Consider the following 27042-nt stretch of genomic DNA (forward strand, 5'->3'; position numbering starts at 1 on the left):
CAGTTCTAGAACCACAGTCAGCATTTCCAGAACTTCAAGCAAGTCTGACAATACTTTCTCAATTTTTGCTCTCTAAACAAAGCTCAGTGGCCGGTTAAAAGGTTCAATGAACATAGTTAAAGCACATACAGTAACTTTGCAGTAGAAAACATCACACTAATACCTGAAAAGACTTCTGAGTGCTCAGTTAAGGTAGTTTACACAAGGCCCTGAATAAAGAGTCCAATAAATTGACCACTATTACATTTATCTAATCTAAGTGCTGAAGATATTACTCTGCTTTGGGGGGGGGGGGGGGGGGGGGGAGAAAAAAAATCTAAAGAGAAGAAAGTCCTGTATCATGAAAAAGAACTGCTCCCAGGCTAAAGAGCTACTTCAGAGAAGAAAAATTCACCAACCTAATGTAAGAAGTCCATGTCAACAATATCATAGTAGTACTACAGGCTTACTTTTCATTATACAGCAACAAGGGGTCCTTTTACTAAGCCGCGTAAGCTTCTACGCACACCCAACATGCTCCAAAATGGAGTTACCGCCCGACTACCACGTGGCTTTTGTGGTAATTTCATTTTTGACGTGCGTTTAAAAAATATTTTTTATTTTCGGGCACGCCTAATGGATGTGCACAAAGTGGCATTTGACATGCGTAGGTCATTACTGCCCGGATGCTTTACTGCTAGGTCAATGGCTGGCAGTAAGGTCTCAAACCCAAAATGGATGTGCGGCAATTTTGATTTTGCTGCACGTCCATTTTCAGCAACAACAGCAAAAAAAAAGAGGCCTTTTTCACAGGCGTGCTGAAAAATGGATTGGCGTGTGCCCAAAACCTGCGCCTACACTATCGCAAGCCATTTTTCAGTGTGCCTTTGTAAAAGGACCCCCAAATCTTATCTGGACTGCTGGGTGCTGTTTCCCAAAAGTGTTTTCTCCATGGAAATGGAATAGACACTTTAAACAAAAAAAAACAGCATCCTGTACCCCCAAGTCTACTACGCATCCTCTTAGTTATATAAGTAAGAGTGCTCTTTGCTTAGAAGCTTTTCTATGAGAAAGAAAACATATACTGAAATTCAACATCTTATAACAAAAACCACAGCTGGCCTACCTCTAGTACATATATGGATGTGTGTGCGTGTGGACACACTTGTCTCCTTAAAGATATCCAGGTGCCATGGATGGGCGCCCTAGCTATTTTGAAGTAGTACAACTTGCTGCCAGACTGTACGCTCCTATTGAAAGAATCTTGCTAAGTGCTGCCCCATGAAATACGTGTATTATCAGAGCTGTCAACCTTCCCTCGTGGGGATTCGGGGGGGGGGGGAGAAATGCCATTTTATTTGCACAATGTCTCATTCCCCCCCCCCCTCCTCATTCTCTCGTTCCTGTTGTATATCTGTCTCAAAAGGCTGAAAATCGTCAAGCAGAAACTACTTTGCTTAAATGTGTAGCACTATCTGTTCATAGTTAATTTGCTCTTTTTGCCACTAGATGGCAGCTTGCATAAGTCCGGAGCAAAGCAGACCTGCTTATAGGTCATTTTTCCAATAATAGCAAAGCAACATTTTTAACAGTTCTGCAGGCTAAAAGTGTCACATTTCATTTTCCTTTACACTGCCTATTTTTTTTTTTTTTACTATGCAGTACACTACACAGCAGTAGATAGTTCAATCTGACCAAGAGTTATCTAAAAAAATCAAACCTACTACATAGACTGCTTGCTCCTATCTGGATTAATTTATTGTTGGCAGTTAAGAAAAGATGTTGGAACATCCCCTCTACCCCCTCCCAATGAAACCTGGAATGAGAGAATGAAAAGTTGTTTGTACAAAGCGCAAAGGAACGGAAGTTTGGCATCATCACCCCACTCCAAGAGCTTTAGGAATGGCAGGTAAGAGATGCAAAAGCAAACATAAATAATGAAATTGCTCTAACGATCCAGCTGAGCCCCCACCCAGAGACACAGCTCCTGTGAAAAAGGCAAACACGAAATAGCCTTTTCTGAAACTAGTGAAATATATGACAATAATAACTGATCAGATCTGCACAACCCCCACTCCAGCCATTTCCATATGTAGGAGAGACACACACAAAAAAGAAAGAAAGGCATTACTTTAATGACATGCCAGTGGCATAGCTATGGGTGGGCATAGGCCCATCCAGTGGTGGCACCCCATGTCAACATCTCTCTTCTTCCATGGTGTCCCGGCATCTGCCTGTCAGTTGTTAAACTCTGTTCCTCACTGGTGTAAGTTACAGGCATCCCCGGTACCTGCAGTGATTCATTATTTCTGTCTGCGCCAGTCCCGCAGGCTTCCATTGGCCGGGTTCCACACTCACTGATGTAATTTCCTGTTTCCTGTCTAGTGGGACCCAGCCAATGGAAGCTAGGTCTGGCTATACCACTGAGACATATGAGTCCTCTAATTCCCCCCCCCATCCCTAATCCATGCATGTGCTAGTGGATGGGGGAGAAGGGGGTCATTATGTTGAGATTTGGTATGGCATGGGGAGATCCCCTGTTATGGAACAGCAGCTCAGGTTTCCATCTCTGGTTACCAGACCTACAGTGTCACATTTCTTCAGTCTGGCCATTCTGATTACAAAGAACTCTATTTGAATTATACCCACACCCTTTTCTTAATCTCATTTCCCATCTAGTCCTGCCTAATTATGCTCTCACCTATCCACCAATAATTATTTGTTTGTCCTTGAAATAGTCTAAATCCCTGGCTACTTACTGCACACATGTATTAATTTGTTTCTTGAAGTTATTGTAATTTGTGTTATATTCTGTACATTATTATGTTTTATTCACTTTATTGTTTGTAAACCACATTGAAATTGAGTCTATTTCGGGCTAATGTGGGGTAAAAATGTCATAAATAAATAAACGAAAGGTATCAGAGGCACATTGCACCAGGCCTTAGGGTAGAGCAATGCAGGATCTTCCCGCCCCCCACTCATCTGCATAGGAGCCAGCTTTTCAAAATTATTGAGGGTGCTAAGCCCAACAGAAATAACTCATCCCTAGTCACATACATGGAATTTTTCTCAATATCGGGGGGTGCTCAAGCACCCACAGAGCCGGCTCCTAACTAGGAAGCATTGCAAAGTGGTACTCCAAACAGAGCCAGGGATGTCTATATATGACTAATGTCTTGAATGATCGCCAGCACTTGGAAGAGGAACGCTGAGCACTGGGAAGCTCTGTAAAATGCACTACATGTTCCCCGTTTAACGAAAGCACTTGTACCATCCTTAACTGTATAACTGCTGCCATGTGTCACTGCTGTCGTCATTCCTGCTCTGTAGTGTTCGGGGTGAATGCTGTTTTCCATAAATTTATACAGTTTGGGACATTTGTCACAGATAGAAAGCATGAGAAGACATTTAAAAAAAAAAGCAATTCTACATAGGGCATCTAATGTAAAGCACTAACTTGCACGCCAATTTTATAGACTAGCTGCACCTATGCACGTGAATGGCACCGTAAATTGTCAGTTATGCACACAAGTGCTGGGTGATCTGCTATAAACTTGGTGAAAATGTAGTTACATATGGTCAGAGCATGGGTGCTGCTCACAACTTATAGATTACGGTCAGTTGCGGGCATTGTAAGAAACCTATTAGTGCAGCAACTTACACCAGCCATGGACCTTGTGTAAGCGATCATGCATAAATTTTGGATTTGTGCTCGTATTCTCTGATGGGTAGGCATGCCCTGACACTCTTGTACAACTGGTGCTAAGCCCACCCCTTCATGGTGTCTTAATTTAGGTACCACTTTATAAAACCTGTTCAGCTCTCCACATTCATTTCCTCTAGAGGGTCATGATAGGACCTCTTCTCTCATACAAGCGGCAGAAGACCCACATTGAATTATTTTCTGTATTCAGAGCTTGGTGTCAGTAGCTCTTTCCTTTTTTTCTCTTTTGACTTTTCTTACATCTTAGAGCTTGGTGCGCTGCCCTTATGGAGGACTAGAGTTAATTGATGATTATTTTTCCTTAAATATTTAAGGGCCCCTTTTACAAAGCTGTGGTAAAGAGGGCACTGCAGTAGCATCAGTGCGTGGATTTGCTGTGTACCAAGGTCCCCTTTTAATGTAGCAGGTAAAAGACTTTTGTTTTTGGAAAAAGGAAATGGCCGTGCTGTAAGTGAACCACTTGCCGTGTGGCCATTTCTGGGGGGCCTTACTGCCACCCATTTAGGAGACGGTAAGGGCTCCCGCGCTAACCCAGTGGTAATTGGGCAGCACGTGGGGCTACCCAATTACCGCTAGGCAAGCCCCTGGCACTTTAAAAAAAAAGTATTTTTTCAGTGCCAGAAATAGTGTGCATTGGGGAAGGCATTACTGCCATGCCGTGCCGGATTGGTGCATGACAAAGCAGTGGTACAGGTACCTCCGCTTTGTAAAAGGGGCCCTAAGATTGTAAGTTTGAATTTTTTCTAATACAAATGGTGTGCATTCGGGCAGTTACTACCTCTGGGCTCCTGCGACCCACCGGTAGTGCTGGATTGGTGAGTAGCAAAGCACTGCACCTTTGTGCCTAACTTGTGGGTGCCTAGTTATAGAATTTACCATGGGTGCCAACTTTTTAAAATGACTGTGGGTGCTAAACACAATACAAACTACCCTTCTCTGGACACCATGAAGGAGCTTGCTCAATATTTCGGGTGCTCAGCACCCACCGCACCCACCGCACCCTTGGAGATGACTCCAATACAGAATGAGATTTTAGGCCTGATGCACTTGAGAGTTAATTTTATAAACTTCCTCTCCCCCCCCCCACAATAAAACCTGTTTGTAAAATGACCCTGTGTATACAGTGGGTGTAGCGATGGTTTGTCTCTACATTTATACTGTAGGCATGTTTGAGGGAGGAGTTTGGTGGGGGGTGTAAAAGTATGTGGGTCTATTTATCCACTATCGTTGTAGATTTTGTGAGGCTAGTTTATAAAGACACGAGGTGCCCATCTGGTCTTTAGAAAATAGCCCCAATCCTGGCACTTACCTAGGCAACCAGTTATAAAATTACCCTCCTGAAGGATCTGCAGCGCTGAGTTCAGTGGGTAGAGTCAGGGACTACAAATCCCATACTGTTTTACATACAAGTTCAAAACCAGGACTGGCCAAAAAGTCTCCCTCCTGCAACTGGGTAACTTAGCGAAGGATAAGCATTACCAGATAAACCCCCAAATGTTAGGTCATGTTGCTTTCTATCAAATCCAAAACATTCCTTGGCTGTCTTGCCTGGTAAAGTAGGACCTGCATGCCACTGGGACTCTGGCACAGCACATTTGGATATCACTACATTTGCTCCAACAGGGAAACTAAAGCTGGAAAAGTACTCTGAGGCTGTTTCTCAGTCAGAGAATTAACCACTTGAGTGCCTCCAAATGACTGATTAGCCCTGAGCCTTTATATGGTTCTATTTTCCTGGTCAGCAGCATGGAAAATGGAACCCAGATCTAAACAGCAAGGCTTAGAAAACCCAACCTATCACACAAACAAACAAAAAAAACAAACCCAGTGCTGATAAATGCTAATCAATATAACAATACGTTCTCTTACTACTCCAAACTGTATTCTGTTCACAAATTTTTAAAGGACAGTGTTCTATATCAGGAGGCAAAACCAAAATTCCAGTCAGCTGTACACTTCCATTTCACCATTTGCTAGAGGCACAAGGAGAGCTAAGCTTTTCCTACTTAGCACCCAGGCTTATTTGGTGTCCAGATCCACTTGAACAACAGATCTGGGGAACAGAACAATGGCAGGAGGATTATCTGGGACTAGTTGCACTAATCCATTCACTAGAGATTACTTTCTGACACAGCCACACACTGTCCACAGCTTTGATGCAGATGGCTTAGACAAAAGAAAAAATATATATATATCTATAAAGAGACAGAGTGCTCAACTCCTGCCCATTATCTGATGTAAACAGCGTCCATAGGAACTGGGATTGTTACAAAGGTTTATCCACATATCTGGATAGCAATAAAAAGCGTTTCCTAGGAAACTGTAAAATCCTGTACCAAACGGTGTACAGCCAAGCGGAGAGGAACAGGAGGAGGAGTAACAATTTTCAAGCTACAGCTTTGCATGAGATTCTGTTTTGTTTTTAGATCTCGTGATAATGTACAAGAAAAGTGTATACGAAAGTCAGAGGGATTTGTTTTTGTTCATGTGTTTTCTTTTTTGTTAATAGTGTCATTGGCCTCTTCTAAGCCATTCAAAATTGCCAAGACAATGGCTATTGCCACATCTTGATCCCTTCCTTCTTCTTGCGCTCTCGGGATTCCGTCAATATTTGTCTTCTAATGCCAAAGCATCAATGGTCTCATGTCTACCCATTTCCTCCAAGACAGCAGCTAGAAGGCTCAGGTTCCCATCTGGGAAATTCTGGGCTTCCCAAAGATCCAGGATCACACCGGTGGGGCTGGCTTTCGTGGCAAAGTAGTTTAGGTACCTGTGGAGAGTTTTGAAAATGTCCTGTGACCAAGTGCTGTCAACAATACTGCCTGACCTTTTTTCTTTACATATATTCCTTTGGTACACTCGGAGGCAAAGCGTCAGTTGAAACAACCACATTGGTATTCAAAATAAATGTGTGCTAAACCTTCCCTCATGTATATATCAGAGTGTTTGTCAGTGAAAAAACTACTTATGGGCCTTTGAGGGTTTGTATATGTACAGTTTATTTGCTTATAGGGCTGCAAAACAGAATTCCCTTCTTGATCTGGTTCTAGTACATGCACAATTAGCACAACGATGTCTTTGGCTACCTATGGGCCTGGTTCCCTAAGAACATTTGCACACCGCGTTTGTGAGGAAAGTTGAAAATGAAGAAGCTTCTAGGAGGAGAGAGCAACTAAAGGTTCATGCCCGTTCCTCCTGGCCCACACTGTCATATCCTCTCATACCCCAATGTTATTCATGTTAAAAATAACATTGAAATCTTTTATGATTTTGAATTGGTTGTGATCACTCTAAGAATATTGGACTACATCGATGACGTTGTTTGGGCTATGGTGGAGTTTTTTTTTATGGCTAACTGAACAGAGGCTGGCTCCTTACCTGTCCAACTTCAGCTTGTGTGCTAGCATCCTCCAGTCATGGCCTCTGGTCTGAGGGGCATCAAGGCTGCTGCAGAGCTTTTGCCGGATGGGAAGAGGAATGCTAAATGCGCTGGGTCCGACAATGGTAGTGATGGTACTTGCTGTATCCATGAGGGGAAAAGGAATTATGTCACTAGGCTCCTGTGTAAAACCACAACAAAACAAAACACACATTATCAGTCAAAACAAATATAGTCCATAGTCAAGCAAAATTTTTGTTTTTCTTTGAGACATGCAAAGATAAAAAGCTATTACTCTTGGCACAGAGGAATGGCTGATTACTAGTCAGCTGAAAGGAACAGAAATATTTATAGCTGACTTAGCAGAGGCTGCAGATTTATTGGTCCCTGTTGAAGCTCAGGCTGTATGGGAAAGCTGGAGCCTGAGCTCATTAAAGCCATCCTAATATGATCATTCAGGAGACAGAATGAAAGTGCTCGCTGAGAAACGGGGGAAGAAGCGAGCTGGAGGGAAGGAGTCGGCACAGAGAGAACTACAGCATTGATGTATACAACCTCTACATATTATGTGTCCCTTAACTAGTGAGCCTTTACATAAAGCAAAAAGATGGGACCGAACATAGAAGTATGGAGAAGGGAGACATCATTTTTGTTATCCATAAAATGTTCTTTTTCTCCTCCACTCCATGTCTCTCGCCTCCAGTTTCCCTACTATACATCAGTAGACACGTGAAAGGCAATTCTAAAACCTAGGAACCCTCATTGATGTATGCGTTGCACATGGAAATGTTTAGCGTAATGGCAAATATACATGTATGTGTGTGCATATCCATATAAATGCATAAATTCTGCTTAAATGTTATCTATAAATACGAACTTAACTCACACAGCATGGGGATGAACACAAGGGAGGAGTATGAACAGGATCTGTCTCACTTTCATGCATAACTTACAAACTACTGTAAGTCAGTGGTTCTCAAACCTGTCCTGGGGGACCTCCAACCAGTTGGTTTTTCTGGATATACCTAATAAATATGCCAAAGTATGGCATATGGGATGTATTATATTTTAATAGTCAACACCAACCAATTAGCTATATAATGACTAAAATTTTTTTGATTAATTATTTAAATTGCTAATTGCAATTATCAAAAATCTTTATTCACATTACAAAATGTCAAAAATACACATATAAAACCTATACATACAAAACTAAATATTCTCCTACACTGACTAAACTAATCTAATGTGACAGTCTCTGATACAACTTACTCATTGGTACACTTTCCTTCAACTTACGTAGATGATGACTATTAAAATGCAAAATGATGTTCCTATCAGTAGATTTGCGATACACTTTAGTCAAAAAGCTACCCAAATGATAATGTATATCCAAATCCAAAAACTGTACAGCCACGGTGATAGAGTTTGTTATTAACTCAGCAGTGAAACTTTGAGCGGATGGTGATAATTCACGGGTTTGAGAGCAATGCTAATCTGAACTTTTCCCAAACGCTCCTACTGATGAGGGTTGACGGATTATAGAAGAACTGAATGGTGATTTTCAACATCATAAGAAACCTCATATTGAAACTGGTGGAGATAAGCAGGCACATGCCACTACACAGCTATGGAACGCACTACCCACAGCCCTGAAAACCATAGACAATCTAATCAACTTTCGCAAATCTTTGAAGACACATCTCTTCAACAAAGCCTACAAAAAGAACCCTTAACGACACAAAACACCACCCAACCCACTCAAGCATCAAAATACACCTCTTACACCACCCTTTCTAACACCTCCTTCTCTAATACCTCATACATCTTCTGCTTAATACCGATTGTATACAAGATCCTGACATGACTATGTCATAACAACACTCTGTAAGCCACATTGAGCCTGCAAATAGGTGGGATAATGTGGGGTACAAATGCAATAAAATAAATAAAAAATTTACAATAAGAATGATTGTTGTAAGTTGTATCAGAGGCTGTCACATTACATTAGCTTAGTCAGTGTAGGAGAATATTTAGTTTTGTATGTATAGGTTTTATATGTGCATTATTGACATTTTTTAAATTTATTTTATTTATTATTAGGACTTATTTACCGCCTTTTTGAAGGAATTTTGTAATGTGAATAAAGATTTTTATAACTGCAATTAGCAATTTAAATAACTGTTAGTCATTATATAGCTAATAAGTATGCCAGAGAGATATTTGCATATAATGGAGCTGACAGGCATGCAAATCTGTCTCATGCATATTCATTAGGACAGTAGTCCCCAAACCTGATCCTGGAGGCACCCCAGCCAGTCAGGTTTTTTGGGATATCCACAATGAATATTCATGAGAGACATTTCCATGAAGTGGAGGCAGTGCATGCAAATATCTCTCATGAATATTCATTGTGGATATCCCCAAACCCTGACTGGCTGGGGTGCCTCCAGGTCCATGTTTGGGAACTGCTGTGTTAGGGATATCCTGAAAACCTGACTGGCTGGTGGTCCCCAAGGTCAGATTTGAGACCCACTGTTACTCATGCCCCTGACACACTTAGGTGCTCGTACTTATACCAGCTCTATGGCTGGCGTAAGTGTGGGTGCCTAGATGTTAGGCACACATATATATATATCAGGTTACACTAGTATTTTATAACAGAACCTAGATGCCTAGGCTACTTTATAGAATAGAGTCCAACCGCCCACCCTCAGGGCATCAGGTGAAAAAAATGTATATTTAACCTGACCCAGTCTCACAAGGCACTTGCACGGATAGGCTAGGAAAAACATCCCTCCTATCTCAACAGTTCTTGATTTCAGTGCCAAAAAGGCTTTCCTTCTCTGCTGAGTCAATTTTGTAACATCCGGAAAAATCTGTACTTTAATACCCCCAAAACAGGTTTTTAAATTCTTAAAGTACTGTTTCATTATGTTGTTTAAATCCTGTTCAAATATTAAAGACACTATCAATGTAGACCTTTCTGTTGTCTCGTCCAGTGTTTGTTCAAGTATAGCTGAGATATTTCCAGGATCTATAGTCATAAGTTGAGCTTCTTGACTTTTCCCAATCTCTCCTTTATGAATAGGAATATAATATATTTTATTAACAGGCGGTATAGCTTCCAGAGGCATTTTCAACACCTCATTCAGATAACTTTTGAATAGATCAAGGGGAGTAATCCCTAGGAGTTTGGGAAAGTTCAATAAACGTAAGTTTTCAACTTGTTCCATTCGTCTCCGAAGTTCAACATTATCTTTCACTACTTTTATTTTAAATTCTTGAAGAGAATCTACATTCTTTTGAATAACAGTCATTTTTCCAGCTATTTCTTCTTTTATCAGGTCTACCTTTGCATTTAACTCACCAAATCTCTTATTAAAGTTACTGACTTCTCCCGATGTTTGTTGTAAAGTCATATCCATCCTGTTCAGCTTTACCCAAATCATTTCGAGATTTACCTCCTGCATTTTCTTTGAGGTCCCTGCCTCTGCTCCCAGCGTCTTCTGTGGAACTTCCCGACCCTCACCGTGGATCTCACCCAAAACACTTCCGGTAGGGCGTTGATCCACATCGGTACTCGTCAATGACGCTGGACAAGGAGGTTTACTAGTCGATGGTGGAGAAAGAGATACATCCTCTCCCAGCAGGTCTTCCACTTCCCCAGGGAGCCCCGCTATGGGATCCACATCTCTGCTTGTTTGGGAAATCGGCGCGAAGAAACGCTCAAGTCCCGTCTGAGACGATGAAGGAGTCGAGGTAGGTGGGGGAACTATCCTCGTCAACCCCTTCCTTTTAGTATGGGGCATTTTATCGGCAAACAGTTTTCCTCTCAGGCCGGTTCTCGGAGCGACTTTCCGCGCTGCCTGTTATGCCGCCATCTTGGATCGTCTCCAATAGAGCATCGGTTTTGATGTTCAGAGGTGGCTGGTTTAAATCCCACTGCTGCTCCTTGTGATCTTGGACAAGTCAATTAACCCTCCATTGCCTCATGTATTTACTTAGATTGTGAGCCCTCCAGGGACAGGGAAATACCCAGTGTACCTGAATGTAACTCACCTTCAGCAGCCACTGAAAAGGTGTGAGCAAAATCCAAATAAATAAATGAATAAGTAAATAAATATGGTTACAAAAAACTGGGCAGAGCAGATGGGTTAACTGGTCTTTTCCTGCCATCATCCACTATATTGCTATGTTACATTGATCCAATAGAAAGAATCACAATATCTAGGACTAGTTTGCCATTAGAACTCTGTGATGTTACACACTAATACCTGTACAGCTCCATTTTGCTGAATCTAGGGCTGCCACTGAATTCCAAACTCCCCTGACTTGCACTCCTGCTTATAGTGAGTGGTATTACTCCCACCCAGAGGTGATCTTGAAGGAGCAATAATGAGTTGTTTCTTCAGTTAAATATCCATGGCATAGAAAAGCAGCTGAGAGCAGGCAAGCTGGGACTTCATTTTCATATGCTCCTGCTAATTCTTTCCCTTGCTCCCTCTATGAAACTAAAACAATTACCCCTCTACAGCAGTTATGCAATAATTGTTTATGATAGTTATGGTACCATCTGGTTTTAATGTTATGGCATCCCAAGATAAATATATAATTTTACACTCCACAACCTAGCAGATGCTGAAAAAGGTAATGACATAGAGAAAGGCCCTATAGAGCCAATAACTTTCTGGTGTGTCATCTTTCTGCACTTCCTAAAGTCACTAAGAACGTCCTTCTTTGCATTACTTTCCCTGTTTGACTATAGATAATAAAGTGTTATACTTCTTAGGAGTGTTCATCAAAGTGCAAACATACTCTGAATATGAGAGTTACTGAGTAAATGATGATCTTTTAAGGGTTTGTTGTTGTTTTCTTGTTATTGTTTGTTTTTTGCTGCTTTTTTCCACTGTCATGCTTTTGGTTGGTAAGGCACAAAGTCCTATCTTTCTAGAGAATTTTCAGAGCAAATTCATTAAATAACCTTTTTTATTTTTTTGGCCTAGAGCACTTGGGAATATTCCACGTTGTGCCTGACTGAATTTTACAATGTACTCAAGTTATAAACAGGGTAAGCTGCCATGTGCCGAGTCTATGTGGGACTGTGTTTTTGCACCTAAATTTGATCAAGACTGTACATAGAGCTACTAATACTGGAATTGTTTTACCACCACCTTGGATCATCCTGATGTTCTATCTCTTCCACTCTTGTGTTCTGCTAGGGTACCCATTTTTCTACTCTTTTATGATCCACCTTGAGTCACAATTTGGTTACGTGAAATATAAATGACCATATTAGATAAGGTTAGACATGGGCTGTGGGACACATGTTGTTTGTAACTGAAATCACTTAAACCAATTTCAAAACAAACCTCTGGAGGGGTAGGGGCAAAACCCCTGCCTATATAACTACAATTAGAGATTGGTAACAACCTCAGCACCTGATACTTCAAGCCATGCATCAATACAGTATGAACTGTGCCTGGATTTTACCAAGGTCCTCCGTCAGCAAAAACGGGATTGCTTACGGACTGGTTGCCTAATGCAGTCACCTGACAACATTCTTGCTCAGTGACATGCACCCCAAGTCAGGATGACTCAGCCACTATGGAGCCTGGGCATGAAATCAAGACCACAGAACCGACGTCACTGGACCGTTTGGAGTCTAAGACCCAGGAATTGCAATTTTGCTGACACAAAGTGGACATTCTACAAATGTCCAAGGTCAGAAGGTTCAGAACATTGGGAGCAGCTTGCTTATCTTCAAGGACTTTGCCTCCATCACAACTGTACAAAGTTGTGCTGGAAACCAAGGAAAAAATCTGTTTTTTCCATTCGGCCTGAATTATCATCATTCATGTTTTTACCAGCCATCCTCTCTGAAGCACTACTGGGACCTGCCGAGGATCTTCTGCATCCAGCTGTTCATTTGTCACCCTCATCTATATCCAGATTGTAGACCAGCTCTGTTAATGCTCTGGGGGTAATGATAGGAGGCCTGATTCCAGGCCTGACCCAGGGTTTAATTTGCATTCACTCTGACCTATTCTCTGATAAGAACATTTGTCTTTCATTTTCCTGAGTTATCTTGCATTTCTATAAAATTACATATAATTTTCAGTTACTCTTGTTTTCACTTTTGTCAGTTTCACTTGCTTGTCAGTTCCAGGAGCAATAATTGGCTTGTTTCCTTGCTTATCAGTTCCCAGAGTAATAGAATTTGGATTTGCATAATTTGTGAGGAGGGATTTTAGTTACCGATAAGAGTTACCACTACGCACTTTTACCTTCCCAATCTTATTGTTCATACAAAGCTCTGTACTGTAGTTAGCTCCACCTACAGAGGAATCATTTCATGTATAATATTTGACACCCTTTCACTGATTAACATGGCTATGTTAGAAGCTCTATTCCTGTTTTGGATGTCTGAAAACTTGCATTTTGATGTCCATATTGCATGGATGTCCAAATCCCAATTTTATAAAGCTAGAATATGGATGCCTAAAACTGCAGCATGTCCATATAGCAAGGGGGCATGGACTGTGAAGGAGACATCCATGTCTAAAAAGATCGACATTCATTTTTAGACCTGTTACTTGGCATGTTCAGGTCTACAAAGATGCTCCGATTGAGCAGCTGTCCACTGGAGGGAGTGTGGGAAGTCTCAGTAGGTATTTTTCTGTCCCTGGAGAGATCACAATTTAAAAAACACGAAAGAAAAGAAAAAAGAAAATTTCAAACAGCTATAATTGGGATTTGAATGTGGGACCTCTGATCTCTGCTGTATTTCTCAGCTGGTTGTCCTAACCAGTAGGCTACTTCTCTGCGTGGGCATCTGTGTGGCCATTTTGTAAAATGGATGTACTTATGTTGCTCAAAGATGTCCATCTCCCTTGTTTTGCCCCATTCATAGTTTGAATGTTCCAGTTTGTGAAATGGATGTGCATGCTGGACACATCCAGCACTTGGACATCCATTTCTCATGCATTTTAAAATGGGCTGTATGTCAGATGTGGACATCCTTTCTAAAATTCTGCTCTATTTATCAGCTTGGTGCTAGAGGGAGCTGACAGGAAGTGAGCTCACGTTAGAGACAGGCAGCCTGGGAGATGTAATAAGAAAGCAGCAAGGGCTCAGAACACAGGAAAAGGCAACCAAGCCCCTGCATCCAATTAAAAAACTGCTGGTAAAAGCTGCTGAAAAGCTAGATTGTTTGACACTGAGGCAGAAAAGCCTGAGCTGCAAAGCCACAGGGTGGTTTCAGGAAGAGGAATACAGAGATGTAATGTCTTAGTTAATATTATTATCTTATCTAGGTCACATTTTTTCATAGCGGTGTAGTGAGGGCAGAGTGGTGGAGCAGTCTGCCCCGGGTGCACACTGCCCGGGGGGGGGGGGGGGGGGGTGAAGGGAGCGGCTGTCGGCTCCGCCGGTTCCCTGCTCCCTCTTGTCCTGTTCTTGGACAGAGAGAGCAGGGAACCGGCGGAGCCACCAGCTGCTCCCAGCACCCCCAGGAGGAAAGAGGCAATGCACCCGGGGGGGGTTGTCTTGAGGTGATGCGCCGGGGGGATGACGCAATAACCTTTTGCAGAGCTCTGATAGAACAGCAAGCCATGCATCCACCACTACAATACCAAATCACTCCAAGTTGCAGTTTGGACAGCTTTTTGAGATTTTATATTGTGATGGATGGAATACATAGTCAGTCTACATATTACCTTTAGTTTCCCAGATGGTGTTTTGTCTTGTGTGTATGACAGTAAATAAAGGCTTAAAGGCCCCTTGCTATCATTTTCCCTTGCTGTTGAAGTATGTGACACCCATTTGATTTCTGGGTTTAACTTTTCCAGTGATGAAGGATCTCCATATTTATTACACACTTTTTTGAATTGTTACTGTTTTTATCATCATCTCCTCTTCTGGGAGGTTATTCCATGCATCTACTTCCATTCCTGTGATATTCCCTTATGCTACTCCTGAATGAATGTCACTTGGCCTCACACTTTATCCCCTTCTTCTAAAACTTCTTTCCCTCTCAAGGTACTTGCATCTTGTACTTTTATGTATACCTTGGACAGGTATCCGAATGTCTAAGTACTAGCTCCTGTGTCTATCTTCTCCTCTGATTCTTGATCTTACACCAGGCCTGATGAAAAGTGATACTACACCAGCTTGTGCGGAAGACATATCCTAAAGCTGCTACTAATCATTTCTATAGCGCTACTAGACGTATGCAGTGCTGTACACATTATATTCAGGTACTTTCTGTCCCTAGAGGGCTCACAATTTAAGTTTTGGAGAGTTAAGTGACTTGCTCAAGGTTACAAGGAACTGCAGTGGGAATTGAACCCGGGTCACCAGGATCAAAGTCTGCTGCATTAACCATTAGGCCACTCGTCAATTCTAAAAGTAAGAGTTGACCAAGATTACAAAATGTTTCCCATAGAGACTCAACGATACTAAATCTATAAGAGGGCACCTAATTCTAGGTGGCAAGAATGCACCTATTTAGAACCCATTTTTAAAAAGAAAGTAGGTACCTACTTTTCTTTATAGAATACTAGTGTAACCAGTCACTTTAGGAAGGACATTTGCTACTGTTTAAGCGTTGGCCAACTTGGATCATTTAATAGGCTTCCTGTTGGGGGAGGGGGGTGTGACGGTGAAGGATTAGGAAATGACTATGAGGAGCTTTTGTAATGTGATGTTGAATAACGCTTATAAGTTTATGCAATATGGAAGACTGTGTATGTTTAGGTTGGACTATACTTTGGTTGACATGCTTTACGCTTCTGCATTTGTTTCATTTGCAATCAATAAAGTTTTCAAAAACTATGCACAAGCACTTCTTATGTCAGCCACAGAGCTGGTGTAAATGCTAGCATTTAGACTGGAGAAGTACATGCGCAAATCATAGAATTCTATAATTTACGCATCTATGTGGGCACCCTACCTACATGACACCCCAAACTCTGTTTAATGTGAGCATCCACCTGTAAAGTACATGCCAATGAAGACTGGTGCATATAGACAGAATAGCCATAACTGTATTACTGTCATGTATGCACGTGTGTATTCACATACACATGTACATGACTAGTTACGCATGTTCTGGTCACCCAAATCTAGGCAGCTCCTTACAGAACTGCCTCCAGCATCCAGATTTCACAAACTGATATGCCGTGGACCTGCTAAGGATACAACATTGGAGTCTGACTGCCCTGCATGGTGGCTGATGGTATGTGGATGATCCTAAGGCCTCTTACCTCTGATGCAGTGCAGTTGAGCTGGAATATTTGCCCTTCTCCTTCCACTTGTCGCACACAGAGTTTGCAGACCAGTTCCACTGTGTTCAGGCTGAACCGCTCCAGAGTGAAGGTACAGTGAAGGTTTCTTTGACACCCGCTCCAGATGTGATAAAAGGGGATTTCCTGCAGGCGTCAAAGAGGATTACGTAAATTATTTACAAATACATGCGTGCCTACTAAGAAATATGAAAGAAATGACTTTCTCCAAGATGTGTGTTTTATCTCCGCTGGACTTTGCTTTTGGCGTTCAGTGTCTTGATGTGCAAGACTGTTGAGGGATGCTTGGGATGCCTCTCCAAAAAACAATGGGAGAAAGGGGGGTGGAGGAGCAGGGGCACAGCAATTTGAGATGAGAAACAAGGGTCATTCAAATAATGTGCACCCTATACTAATACATTCATAAGCCACTGCCAGTGCCACATGCTAATAATTCACTTCCTCTCATTCTGTTTTATCTACTGTTTTCTCTGGCTTCAGCATGTGATTGCAGGGTAAGCCCTAGGTGGGTGTGGGACTAGAAGCAACTGTCAACAGCTAGCAGAGGTTTCTCACAATTTAAAGCAGTGGTCTTCACTAATTTTTAAGTTGGGGTCACTTGGTACTCAAATAAGTTGAAAGAGAGCTCCAAATATCTTCCCATGTGAGGCCTCTACATTGCTGATCAGTGTGTGCCAATGACATCAATCAGCCTGCCTTCATACTTTTCACTATATGTATCCTCAAGGAGGTGGGCATTTCCTCTATTGAAAAATGCCTTGTCCTTTAAGCATGTGGCTCTTCCTCCCACCTACTACCCCCTTTGTCGTGTGCATGGGTAAAGAGGCAGACAATAGCAGAAAAAAAGCCAGAATGATGATGAGGGCTGCCCCAGAGGTCTACAAGGGCTGCCATTGGCTTCCAGGCCTTACATTGAAGAACAGTGATCTAAAAGCATGTTGTGCCACAAAAGTAAGTGTAACTTCTTTTGATGAACTTCAACAAAATAGTGGATTCTTTGCAGTTAGGTTTGAATTTTTTTGTTGCTTTTTTTTTTTAAAGATATTCACATACTTACAAACAGTCTTAACAAATCTCAAAAGCTGGCATACATGAAAATGCAAAATACAAAATGATCTTGCAAACAGAATGAAGGACATCAGCAAACAGAACACCATGTAACAGAAAGACAGTGGCAACACATAAAACAGGGATCAAACTTTGCTAATCGCTTTGCTAAGATCCTGTACATTTTCCTGACAGAAGATCCAGCAGGTGACTATAGCAATCTGAATTACTGCAATATGTTAAGAGCAGGCTTTGCTGTCCACTGGGAGCCTTGAGAGCGCTATGAAGGGAACTGCTAACTGTGCATAATTCTCAGAATCCAGTCCTGCTGCAGCCTCCTGATGGAACAGTGGCTGAAGACAGGCCACCAGAATCACCAACTATGTTGGTGTTCTGGGCACTGAGTACTCACAAACCACTTTTTTTTTTCAGATACTCTATACCCTGTGGGCCCAAAACCTATTGAAGAACAGGGCAGGAAAAAAATCAGTCAACTACTGGGACCAGTGTAATGGGGTCTTTGGATCTTTTACTAAGGCCCATGTTCCTCCCATTGAAAAGCACATGGGTAGTGGCAGAGGAGACTAAACCATTTGTTAAGGTACTCTCCCAGCGTGATCATAGTGGTACATTCTAGGGTTGCTCAAGAGGTCCAAGAGGAGATTCTTGTCAGTGTGTGTGAAAGAGTTGGTTTTGTGTGAGAAGAGGAGAAGCTGGTTTCTTGCATCTCTGAGCAATATTCTGGGCTGGGAAGGAGGTCAGTCTCTTAGGATTGGAAGGAGGCAGGAAAGGTGAGGTTTAGCCTCTACAGCTGGAGAGGGAGGATACCCACCTCCTGTGCATAATGTCCTGGGGTGGACGGGGAGGACTGCACCATATAGAATTCTTGTAAAAATGAATGAGAAGTCAAATCCTTGTGGTTTAGTTATGTTGATACTTATCAGTAAAAGGTATATGGAATAATTTTAGAAAAGAGATTTAGGGCTGTTTTCTATTTAAGGCTTGGCAAGTAGCACGTGTTAAAACTGTGCAGTCAATTTATGCATGCTATTCAATTGAATAACAAGCCAATAAGTGATAATAATTGGCCGATAACAATCAATTATCATCACTAATTGGCAATAATTGGAACTTACGCATTTTTTGTATAAGCCGTGCGTAAATTCCAGTCGTGTAACTGAAAAGGGGGCATAGCCATGGGAGGAGTGCAGGCATGCTGGGACATCAATCAAATTTGCACATGTTATATAATTCAGGGGAACGCATGTCACGTACATATAGGCGTGGGTATTTACACTAGGTTTTCAGTGGCATAAATGGCCATGCCTAAATGTACATGCGTTCCCCCGGTCTATAAGCTATTCATGTCTTAATGTAGACGCTGTTTATAGAATACTGCTATGCACGTTATTTCGTCGTGCCTACATTTTAGATGCCAATTACTGAATCCAACCCTTAGTGTTGAGGGGTGGGGGAAGGGAATTGATGCAATGTGTCATCAAGAAAGAAAACAACCTCTTGATTCTTTGTAGTAGAATAGTTACTGGAGCAGGGTGGGTTGGGGTTATAAACAAAAATGTGTTTATTAAAGTGGCTGTACATTCGTTTGTTTACCTAAGAGCTATTTTATTGTATATTTCTGACATTAATTAAAATATGAACAATGAAATGTTCCTGTTCTGCAATGAACTAAGATGCATAGTGATGATTTACCTGATACTTAGCCAACAACTTGCTCTTCCAGAAGGAGTGTGGGATATCATGAATAGACAGACGCAGGTTGTGGGTGCTGCCTTTAAAATGAAGGGCCTTTGGTTCATCAAGTAACTGTCCTCCCATCTTCCTCTCCAGCTGCAGGACTTCCTAGAGGCCCAAACAAAATACATCTGGTCAATGACTGATCCCTGGATTAAGGGCATATATTAGGTACACAGTGCAAAAATGGAAACAAGTACCCTTCTATCAGAAGCCTGTTTTGGATCCTACTAGGTATCATTTTACTGCAAACGAAAAACTCCTCAGAAAAACATAGGTCCTGATACTCAGCAGTGGCACTTTATTTGTATAATTCTGCAACACTATAAGGCCAATTCTCAAAACACAATGGCAGCGTTATTGCCCATTAGCGTCTTAACAACGCACATATTAATGTGTGCACAATGCTCAGAGGCTCTAGCGCCAAAACAACCTGCTTGCCAAAAATTAGCACAAATGACATTTAAATGTATGCAAACAGTATTCCCTCTCATGCTCACTGAACAGCACAGAAAGCAACGCTGCCCCTAAAGCTAGAAACCTACTGGTAGGGTGCTTGAACGGAGGATTTCTCAGGGTTTTCACCCTGCATTGGAAAAAAGTAAGCAGGATGCTGATGATTGTTAAATACCTACAAGATTTTTTAATTTCTTTTTGCTAATTAGTTAAATGACAAGAGAGTCAAAATATCTGGAATTCTCATTTGTCCTTTGGTGCTTTCTGATGTGCTGATTGCGAGGTTTCTCTTGTAGCAATTCCTATTGACTCATCTTTCTCTTCTCTGGTAGTTATGTAGCTCAGGTTCCTTTTACAGCTGGATTCCTGCAGCACAGGCTCCCTGCTCCCCAGTTTGACTGGGCATGTGTACAACAGCTATGTGTACTGCATAGCTCTTGTAGGAATGCACCTGGCACATTCCTCCCCCTTGCACAGTGCGCATAAAATTTGCATGCTGTTAGGGATGTTACTTTTGTGTGCTGCTCCAGTGCTGTTTCATACAGTGCTGGAGTTCTGAGCATTGGCCCCTAGCTGTTTAAGTACCACTGTTAAATATACCTTTAAGCAGCAGTCAGCCTTTTCAGAGAGAGTTCTTAGAACATAGTGAAGCCTCACTGGGTAAGTTACTTTGCTTGGAGATTTACTGAAGAGATTTACTGAAGAGAATTAGTAGATTTATTGATAAAAATCAGTTTTAATTTCATTAAACAAAGTAAACATCTGGAAATAGCTTGTTTAAAAAGTCTAACATTCTTTTTCCTCAGTTAAAAAGTGTTTTATGAACTGTTTGGTGAATGAGCAATTCCCTTGCAGAGTGGTTAATGAAGACTACAGAAGGGCTAGCTAACGCTAGCTGGAGTGATTTTGCTTATTGATGGACTAATTTGCATATCCTGTGAAGCCTATAGAGGAGCTAGCTAATGGAAGCTGGAGTAGATTTGCATATGAAGTGCCTAATTTGCATGAAACTTGCTAATCCAGTGGTGTATTTCCCAGAAAAGGCACCAAGGGGGCATCACAAACATATGAGAACTGCAGTCTATTGCCAAGGTAAGCCTCAAAGTGTGTGTGTGTGGGGGGGGGGGGGGGGGGGGGGAGGCTAGAACAAGATGGCTGTAATTAAGAAGTCAATGGTAAGTACTTTACAGGTGGGTATTTACATGGGCAGAGTTTGGGTGGAGCCTTGGTGGGGCAGACAATTCTGGGCATACATTTTAGAATACTATAATTTACATTTGTTTTTTCCCTCAATCTAAACATGAGCATTTACACCCCGGGCTGGTCAAACCCAGTAAGCGGGGTAAGCGCCGCAGGGGGGTGCCTGCCTTCAAGGGTGCCGCTGCAATGCCATACCGTGCCACCCTTGGTGCTTTAAATCTTTAATTTACCTCCGTTCCAGCAGCCGCATCATTTGAAAGCCCTGCCCCGACTCTAGCCTTCTCTCCCTTTGTGAGTTCATTCCGCAGTCCCGCCTTCTGATGTCATTTCCTCGAGGGCGGGACTGCAGAACGAACTCACGAAGGGAGGGAAGGCTAGAGATGGGGCAAGGCTTTCAAATGATGTGGCTGCTGGAACGGAGGTAAATTAAAGATTTAAAGCACCAAGGGCGGCGGGGGATAGGAGCGGAGATTCGCTGGACAGGGCAGGGTGGGAGAAGAGAGAAAGGAGATGCTGGGGGGGGGGGGGGCAAGGCGTGCGGGTGCCAGAGGGGGGTGCGCGGGCGCCAACTCATAGTCTGCAGGGGGGCGCCAGAGACACTAGGACCGGCCCTGTTTACACCAGTTCTATGGCTGGTATAAGTGTTCAGGACCTAATTACATATGTGGGTATTGGACCTATAAAGCAAGTATTCTATAAAGATAAGTAGACAGCTGCTTTTCTTCATAGAATAGTTAATAGGTGCATTCTTTGTACTTAAAAAACAGACGTTCCATGTTAATGTGAATTCTGTTTGTTAATTTTATATGTGCAAAACCATTTTAACATGCATTAACTTATGAATTAAAGTGCCTAAGGTTAATTTCCATGTATACAATTTTTTTTTACGCCTGTAAAAAGTTTAAACCAAACAGAAAATGGGCCATAAAGTCTGAACTTGAACTGAACCTTTTTTTTTTTCTGTAAGTGTATGTTTATTGTCAGAATTTGTTATACCTCCTGTCATAATAAAATATCAAAGCAGTTTACAAGCAAAGAAGAAAGCATTAAGAAACTCCAAATCATAATAAATCAGCTTAAAATCAGAAAAGAGATAGAAGAGATATTAGGTTAGGTAGAGAATGAACACATGACTGCCCTTATACCAAGAAGGACCCTAAAATACTGTATGAACAAGCAGGCTGTCCATTTTGATGTACAAATTCAGTGACAAACAGCACAGCATATACATAGTCCTCCAGGATATGCACAGATGTAACTAACAGCATAGCATAATCATAGTTCTCCAGGATATGCACAGATGCTAGAAAGGGGCATCTGGAATCAAAATGAGAGTAGCATATGCCGGATCCCTTTGGACCGCTCTCCTTCAGCAACAAGGTGCTCTGCAACAGGCTTGCCTTATTTAGATAATATATACTCCTTAGCATAATGGCAAGGAGTTGATGTTTCCACTGAACTGGCCACCTGACAATTCCAAAAGCTAAAATGAAGTTTGTTTATGAGTCATTAGAAGAAAAGAAACATAATTAGAAACCTTTTAAATTAGGATTGTGTCAATCAATCACTTCCAGCTTATTTGTAGAATACTCTAATTACCTCATCAAGACATCTAAAGAACAATCAATAGTAATTATCTGATTACTATAAATCTTCATTATGTTCAGATTACCTTCCTGGCTGTCTTAAGGAAGATTCATAGTATTCTGTGAGGTAACTGTGTCTCCTAGCATACTAAATACTTTCACTGTAGTGTACAGCTAAAGAACAAAGACCACAGAGGGCACACATGGGTCTGCTTGGGTTCATTCATCTTAATTTGGATAAAGTGAGTCAACTAGGCCACTGAATAACTTAAGAGGCTTCTCACTTACTCAGACTTTTAACTCCTAACCCCTATTCACTTGTTCAGTACCCCTGTCTGTTGTGTCATTCCTACCGTAAGTAATCCCCTTATCCCTTATTTGTCCTGTTTGTCTGTCCTGATTACATTGTAAGCTCTGTCAAGCAGGGATTGTCGCTTACATGTTCAAGTGTACGACTCTGAGAATGTCTAGTAGCGCTATAGAACTGATAAGCAGTAGTAGCAGTAGAAGGGAAGGGGAAGGAAAATGGGATTTGATATACCACCTTTCTGTGGTACAGCCAAAGCGGTTTACTTATTATACACAGGTAATTTTTCTATCCCTAAACACTATATATTTAAGCTAACATGATTTTCAAACTTTTTATTTTTACTTTTAACCAAATATAATTCTGGCCTTTTATGAGCACATAAGTATGTGAGACGCTGAGGGAACAAGAGAAATGCCTGCAGTTTGCTCGTCACCTAATATAATTTTTCCTTGAAATCTTACCTATTTGCTGATGCCAAAGTGACAGGGCAAGACCTGGGGTACTATTCCCTCCATTACTGCCAACACTCACTAGACTGCAGTAACTTCTTATGCGGTCACTGCTACATTGGGTATTGCTGCAGTCAGGCCAGTGAAAAGCCCAGACTTAGCCAGTGAAGTATCTGGACCTGAGTCTCCTACAAGCCTGGGATTTGGAGCTGAGGTGCCAAACCGTAGAGATGGAGAGCCTGGGAGTTTATGATTTGTAGTAGTAGTAGTTTAACCAGAGCCTTGAGACAGGTCAAGTGCAACTAAATTGAATTCAGAAGCATTGATGGAAGGGAGGAGCAGTGTGGCTGAAAGTCTGATGCAGGGAGCATGAGGCTCATTAAATCCACCATTACCTTTGCATGATTCTCATGTCAACTACTCACCCACTGAGCAGACAGTGGAGACTTTTTGCCATGGAGAAATCTACATAAAGTTTGTTCCCAGTTTCTGTCTATTTCAATATCCACCAATGTAAGACTTCAGGAAACAGACTAAAGTATTTCAGCAAGTCGAGAGATTAACTAAAAATTTGAAATCGGTTCAAATGATGTCATTACAAGATACATCTGTGATTATGAGGATAACTGAAAATCTAGAAAACTGTAATTGGAATCTTAATTTAAGATTTCTCAATGTTCCCTGCTTGAAAGTTACATCAGCAAAAGATCTTTTGACAAAGTTTATTACGACGGGAAATTATAGATCAGTGAGCCTGACATCAATGCTGGGCAAAATGGTAGAGACTATTATAAAGAACAAAATTACAGAGCATATTCAAAAGCATGGATTAATGAGACAAAGCCAACATGGATTTAGTGAAGGGAAATCTTGCCTCACCAATCTATTACATTTCTTTGAAGGGGTGAACAAACATGTGGAAAAAGGTGAGCCGGTTGATATTGTGTATCTGGATTTTCAAAAGGCGTTTGACAAAGTACTTCATGAAAGGCTCCAGAAGAAATTGGAGAGTCATGGGATAGGTTGTAGTGTCATATTATGGATTAAAAACTGGCTAAAAGACAGAAAACAGAGAGTTGGGTTAAATGGTCAGTATTCTCAATGGAGAAGGGTAGTTAGTGCGGTTCCCCAGGGGTCTGTGCTGGGACCACTGCTTTTTAACATATTTAGAAATGATCTTGAGATGGAAGTAACTAGTGAGGTAATTAAATTTGCTGATCACACAAAGTTATTCAAAGTCTTTAAATCACGCGAGGATTGTGAAAAATTACAAGAGGACCTTATGAGACTGGGAGACTGGGCATCTAAATGGCAGATGACATTTAATGTGAGCAAGTACAAAGGTTTGGACGGCTTCCTAAAGGAAAAGTCCATAGACCATTATTAAAATGACTTGGAAAGAATACACTGCATATTTCAGGGATAAGCAGCATAAAATGTATTGAACTTTTTTGGGGATCTTGCCAGGTATTTGTGATCTGGATTGGCCACTGTTGGAAACAGGATGCTGGGCTTGATGGACCTTTGGTCTGTCCCAGTGTGGCAATACTTATGTACTTAAATATAAATTACTTAAACCAGCTTAAAACAATACCAATGGATGCTAACTGAGGTGTCATGATTGAGTATCAAATTCTGCTGGAATGTCCAGCTGGATTAGGAAAAATGTATTTATAGCAAAACTCCTGTGAATAATATCATAAATTGAAACCAATAGTGGTTGAAATACAAACTGAAAAGGGTCCAAAATTTCCTGAATCTACATGATCCGAGAGCTGTTTAAGAATACATTCTCTAACACCACGATAAAAGAGGAAGGGGGAAATTGCCAATAGTTTTCTGGGTTTAATTTTTTTCTAAACAGGTTGTACAGAACCCAAAGGAATATAAAAAGAACAAACACACACAAAAATAAAACAAACCCAATGGTCAATACTTGCTAGGTATAAAGCCTGAAGTCTAGGACTCTGCCAGGTACTTGTGACCTGGACTGGTCACTGCTGAAAACAGGATACTGGGCTAGATAGACCCTTGATCTGACCCAGTAGGGCTATTCTTATGTTCTTATATACAGCAAAATAACCTGTCAGAAAGAATTTGCTGCTGGTGATTCAAGATAGTCTGGCATTCAGGGCCAGATTAAGACCAACTGATGCCCTAAGTACAGCCCAACAAAGGTACCCCTCGGCCCTTCCATTGCTTAACTGAAAAGACATTAAGACTCAATAAGTGCTGAGAAATATTATTGCACTAAACAGAACATCATATATATGTTGGATAATGGGAGTAAAACAAACAAAAAAGTGGGCACAAAACCAGGAGTCCCAGAGACTGGATCACAGTAAAGCTAAATTAATAAAATTTGGTTTTAGCTTTACTGTGATCCAGTCTCTGGGACTCCTGGTTTTGTGCCCACCTTTTTGTTTGTTTTACAAAGTATCCGTGGGTCTTCTTTGAGTTCTCCACGCTTTGTGGATTCTCTGTTGTTTGTGGATAATGGGAGTGGCAGATGGCAGTGAAAGAGTTAAAGGACATGATAGCTAGGGGGAAATCTCTGTGAAGCCTCCCTTCTCTTGGTGCCCTAAGCACATACTTATTTTCCTTAATGGTTAATCTAGGGATGCTGGCAGCACAGTTTGCCTTTTGACAGACCCTATACTTGAGCCTTTATGGTTCTTTTTCCCATGGTGTGTGGGTTCTACCCTCCTTTAGTAACCTCAGTGGCTGTCCTGTTATATATTTCCATTTATTTAGTCCCTGAAGCAGGTGGTTCGCCAAAACATGTTGGGTGTTTTATTTATTTATAATGCAAATCCCTTTGACCCAGGGGCATAGCCACGGGTGGGCCTGGACGGGCCCAGGCCCAGCCACTTTCCCTCCAGGCCCGCCCATCCAACATCCTGCTGCTGTCACTGCCTTGTCTCCCCAGGCTCCACTGCATTTACTTCTTTGCCCTTTGCCGCGTCCATCTGGCCCTACATATCCACTACAGGAAGTGGATCAGCGAGGGCTGGATGGACGCGGCAAAGGGGAGCGGAGCTGCCTGTGTGAAAGGCAGCGCTTTGCGACGGGCGAAGAAGTAAATGCAGCGGAGCCTGAGGAGACAAATTATTTTAAAAGGCAGGCAGGCATGCAGGCAATGCTGCTTCCTGCCACGCTGGTGACTGGCGCAGGGATGAGACTTCTCAAGCCTTGGGGCCTCCAGAAGATTCTTCAGCTGGCAGGGCCCGGAGATCCCCGCCAGCCCAGGTATTTATCTTTATGGGAGGGGGATGGACAGAGAGGAAATATGTGGGTCATGCCCACCCAGTCCACCCCCAGGCCCACTCAAAAAGTGAGGTCTGGCTACGCTACTGCTTTGACCATGCCACACCTTATTGACTGAGCAACACTGCTTACCTATACGGAGTAGGATCCAATCACACACAAACCACTCTATACCAGGCAACCATTGTACTTATCTAAAATGTTTATCCCATACCTGCCATTAAAAGGCCTCTGTTCTTCTAACTCTAAGCTCTTGGTAGTTCCTCCATCTGTTATTTATAAGTTTTAAGACTGCTTTGAAAACATTAGATTGTGAGCCCTCCTGGGACAGAGAAATATCCAGAGTACCTGAATGTAACTCACCTTGAGCTACTACTGAAAAAGGAGTGAGCAAAATCTAAATAAATAAATAAATGGTTTTGAGCCGTACATTCTCTCCTATTATCAAACTTCTAGGAGTCATAAATACAGATTTACATAAGCATTGCCATACTAGAACAGACCAAAGCCTAACCTTGCCACTCGCACAGCATCCAGACAGATAAATATTAAGGGGTCCTTTTAGTAAGGCACGTTAACAGA

At 41.8% G+C, this 27042-nt stretch overlaps 1 protein-coding gene across 1 annotated transcript in view; it reads right to left on the reverse strand.

Annotated features, from left to right (window-relative positions):
- Positions 1 to 2829: 2829 nt before the first annotated feature.
- Positions 2830 to 27042, reverse strand: part of UNC5C (unc-5 netrin receptor C) — a 644470-nt gene continuing 620257 nt past the window's right edge. Inside the window, exons 14-17 of the mRNA XM_030190711.1 lie at positions 19151 to 19300; positions 16352 to 16516; positions 7085 to 7266; positions 2830 to 6476 (exon numbers count right to left, since the gene is read on the reverse strand). Of these exons, the coding sequence (XP_030046571.1) occupies positions 6311 to 6476; positions 7085 to 7266; positions 16352 to 16516; positions 19151 to 19300 (663 nt within the window). The 3' untranslated portion in view covers positions 2830 to 6310. The remainder of the gene's footprint in view (positions 6477 to 7084; positions 7267 to 16351; positions 16517 to 19150; positions 19301 to 27042) is intronic.

This window comes from Microcaecilia unicolor, chromosome 2, assembly GCF_901765095.1.
Source record: "Microcaecilia unicolor chromosome 2, aMicUni1.1, whole genome shotgun sequence".
Lineage (NCBI taxonomy): Eukaryota > Metazoa > Chordata > Amphibia > Gymnophiona > Siphonopidae > Microcaecilia > Microcaecilia unicolor.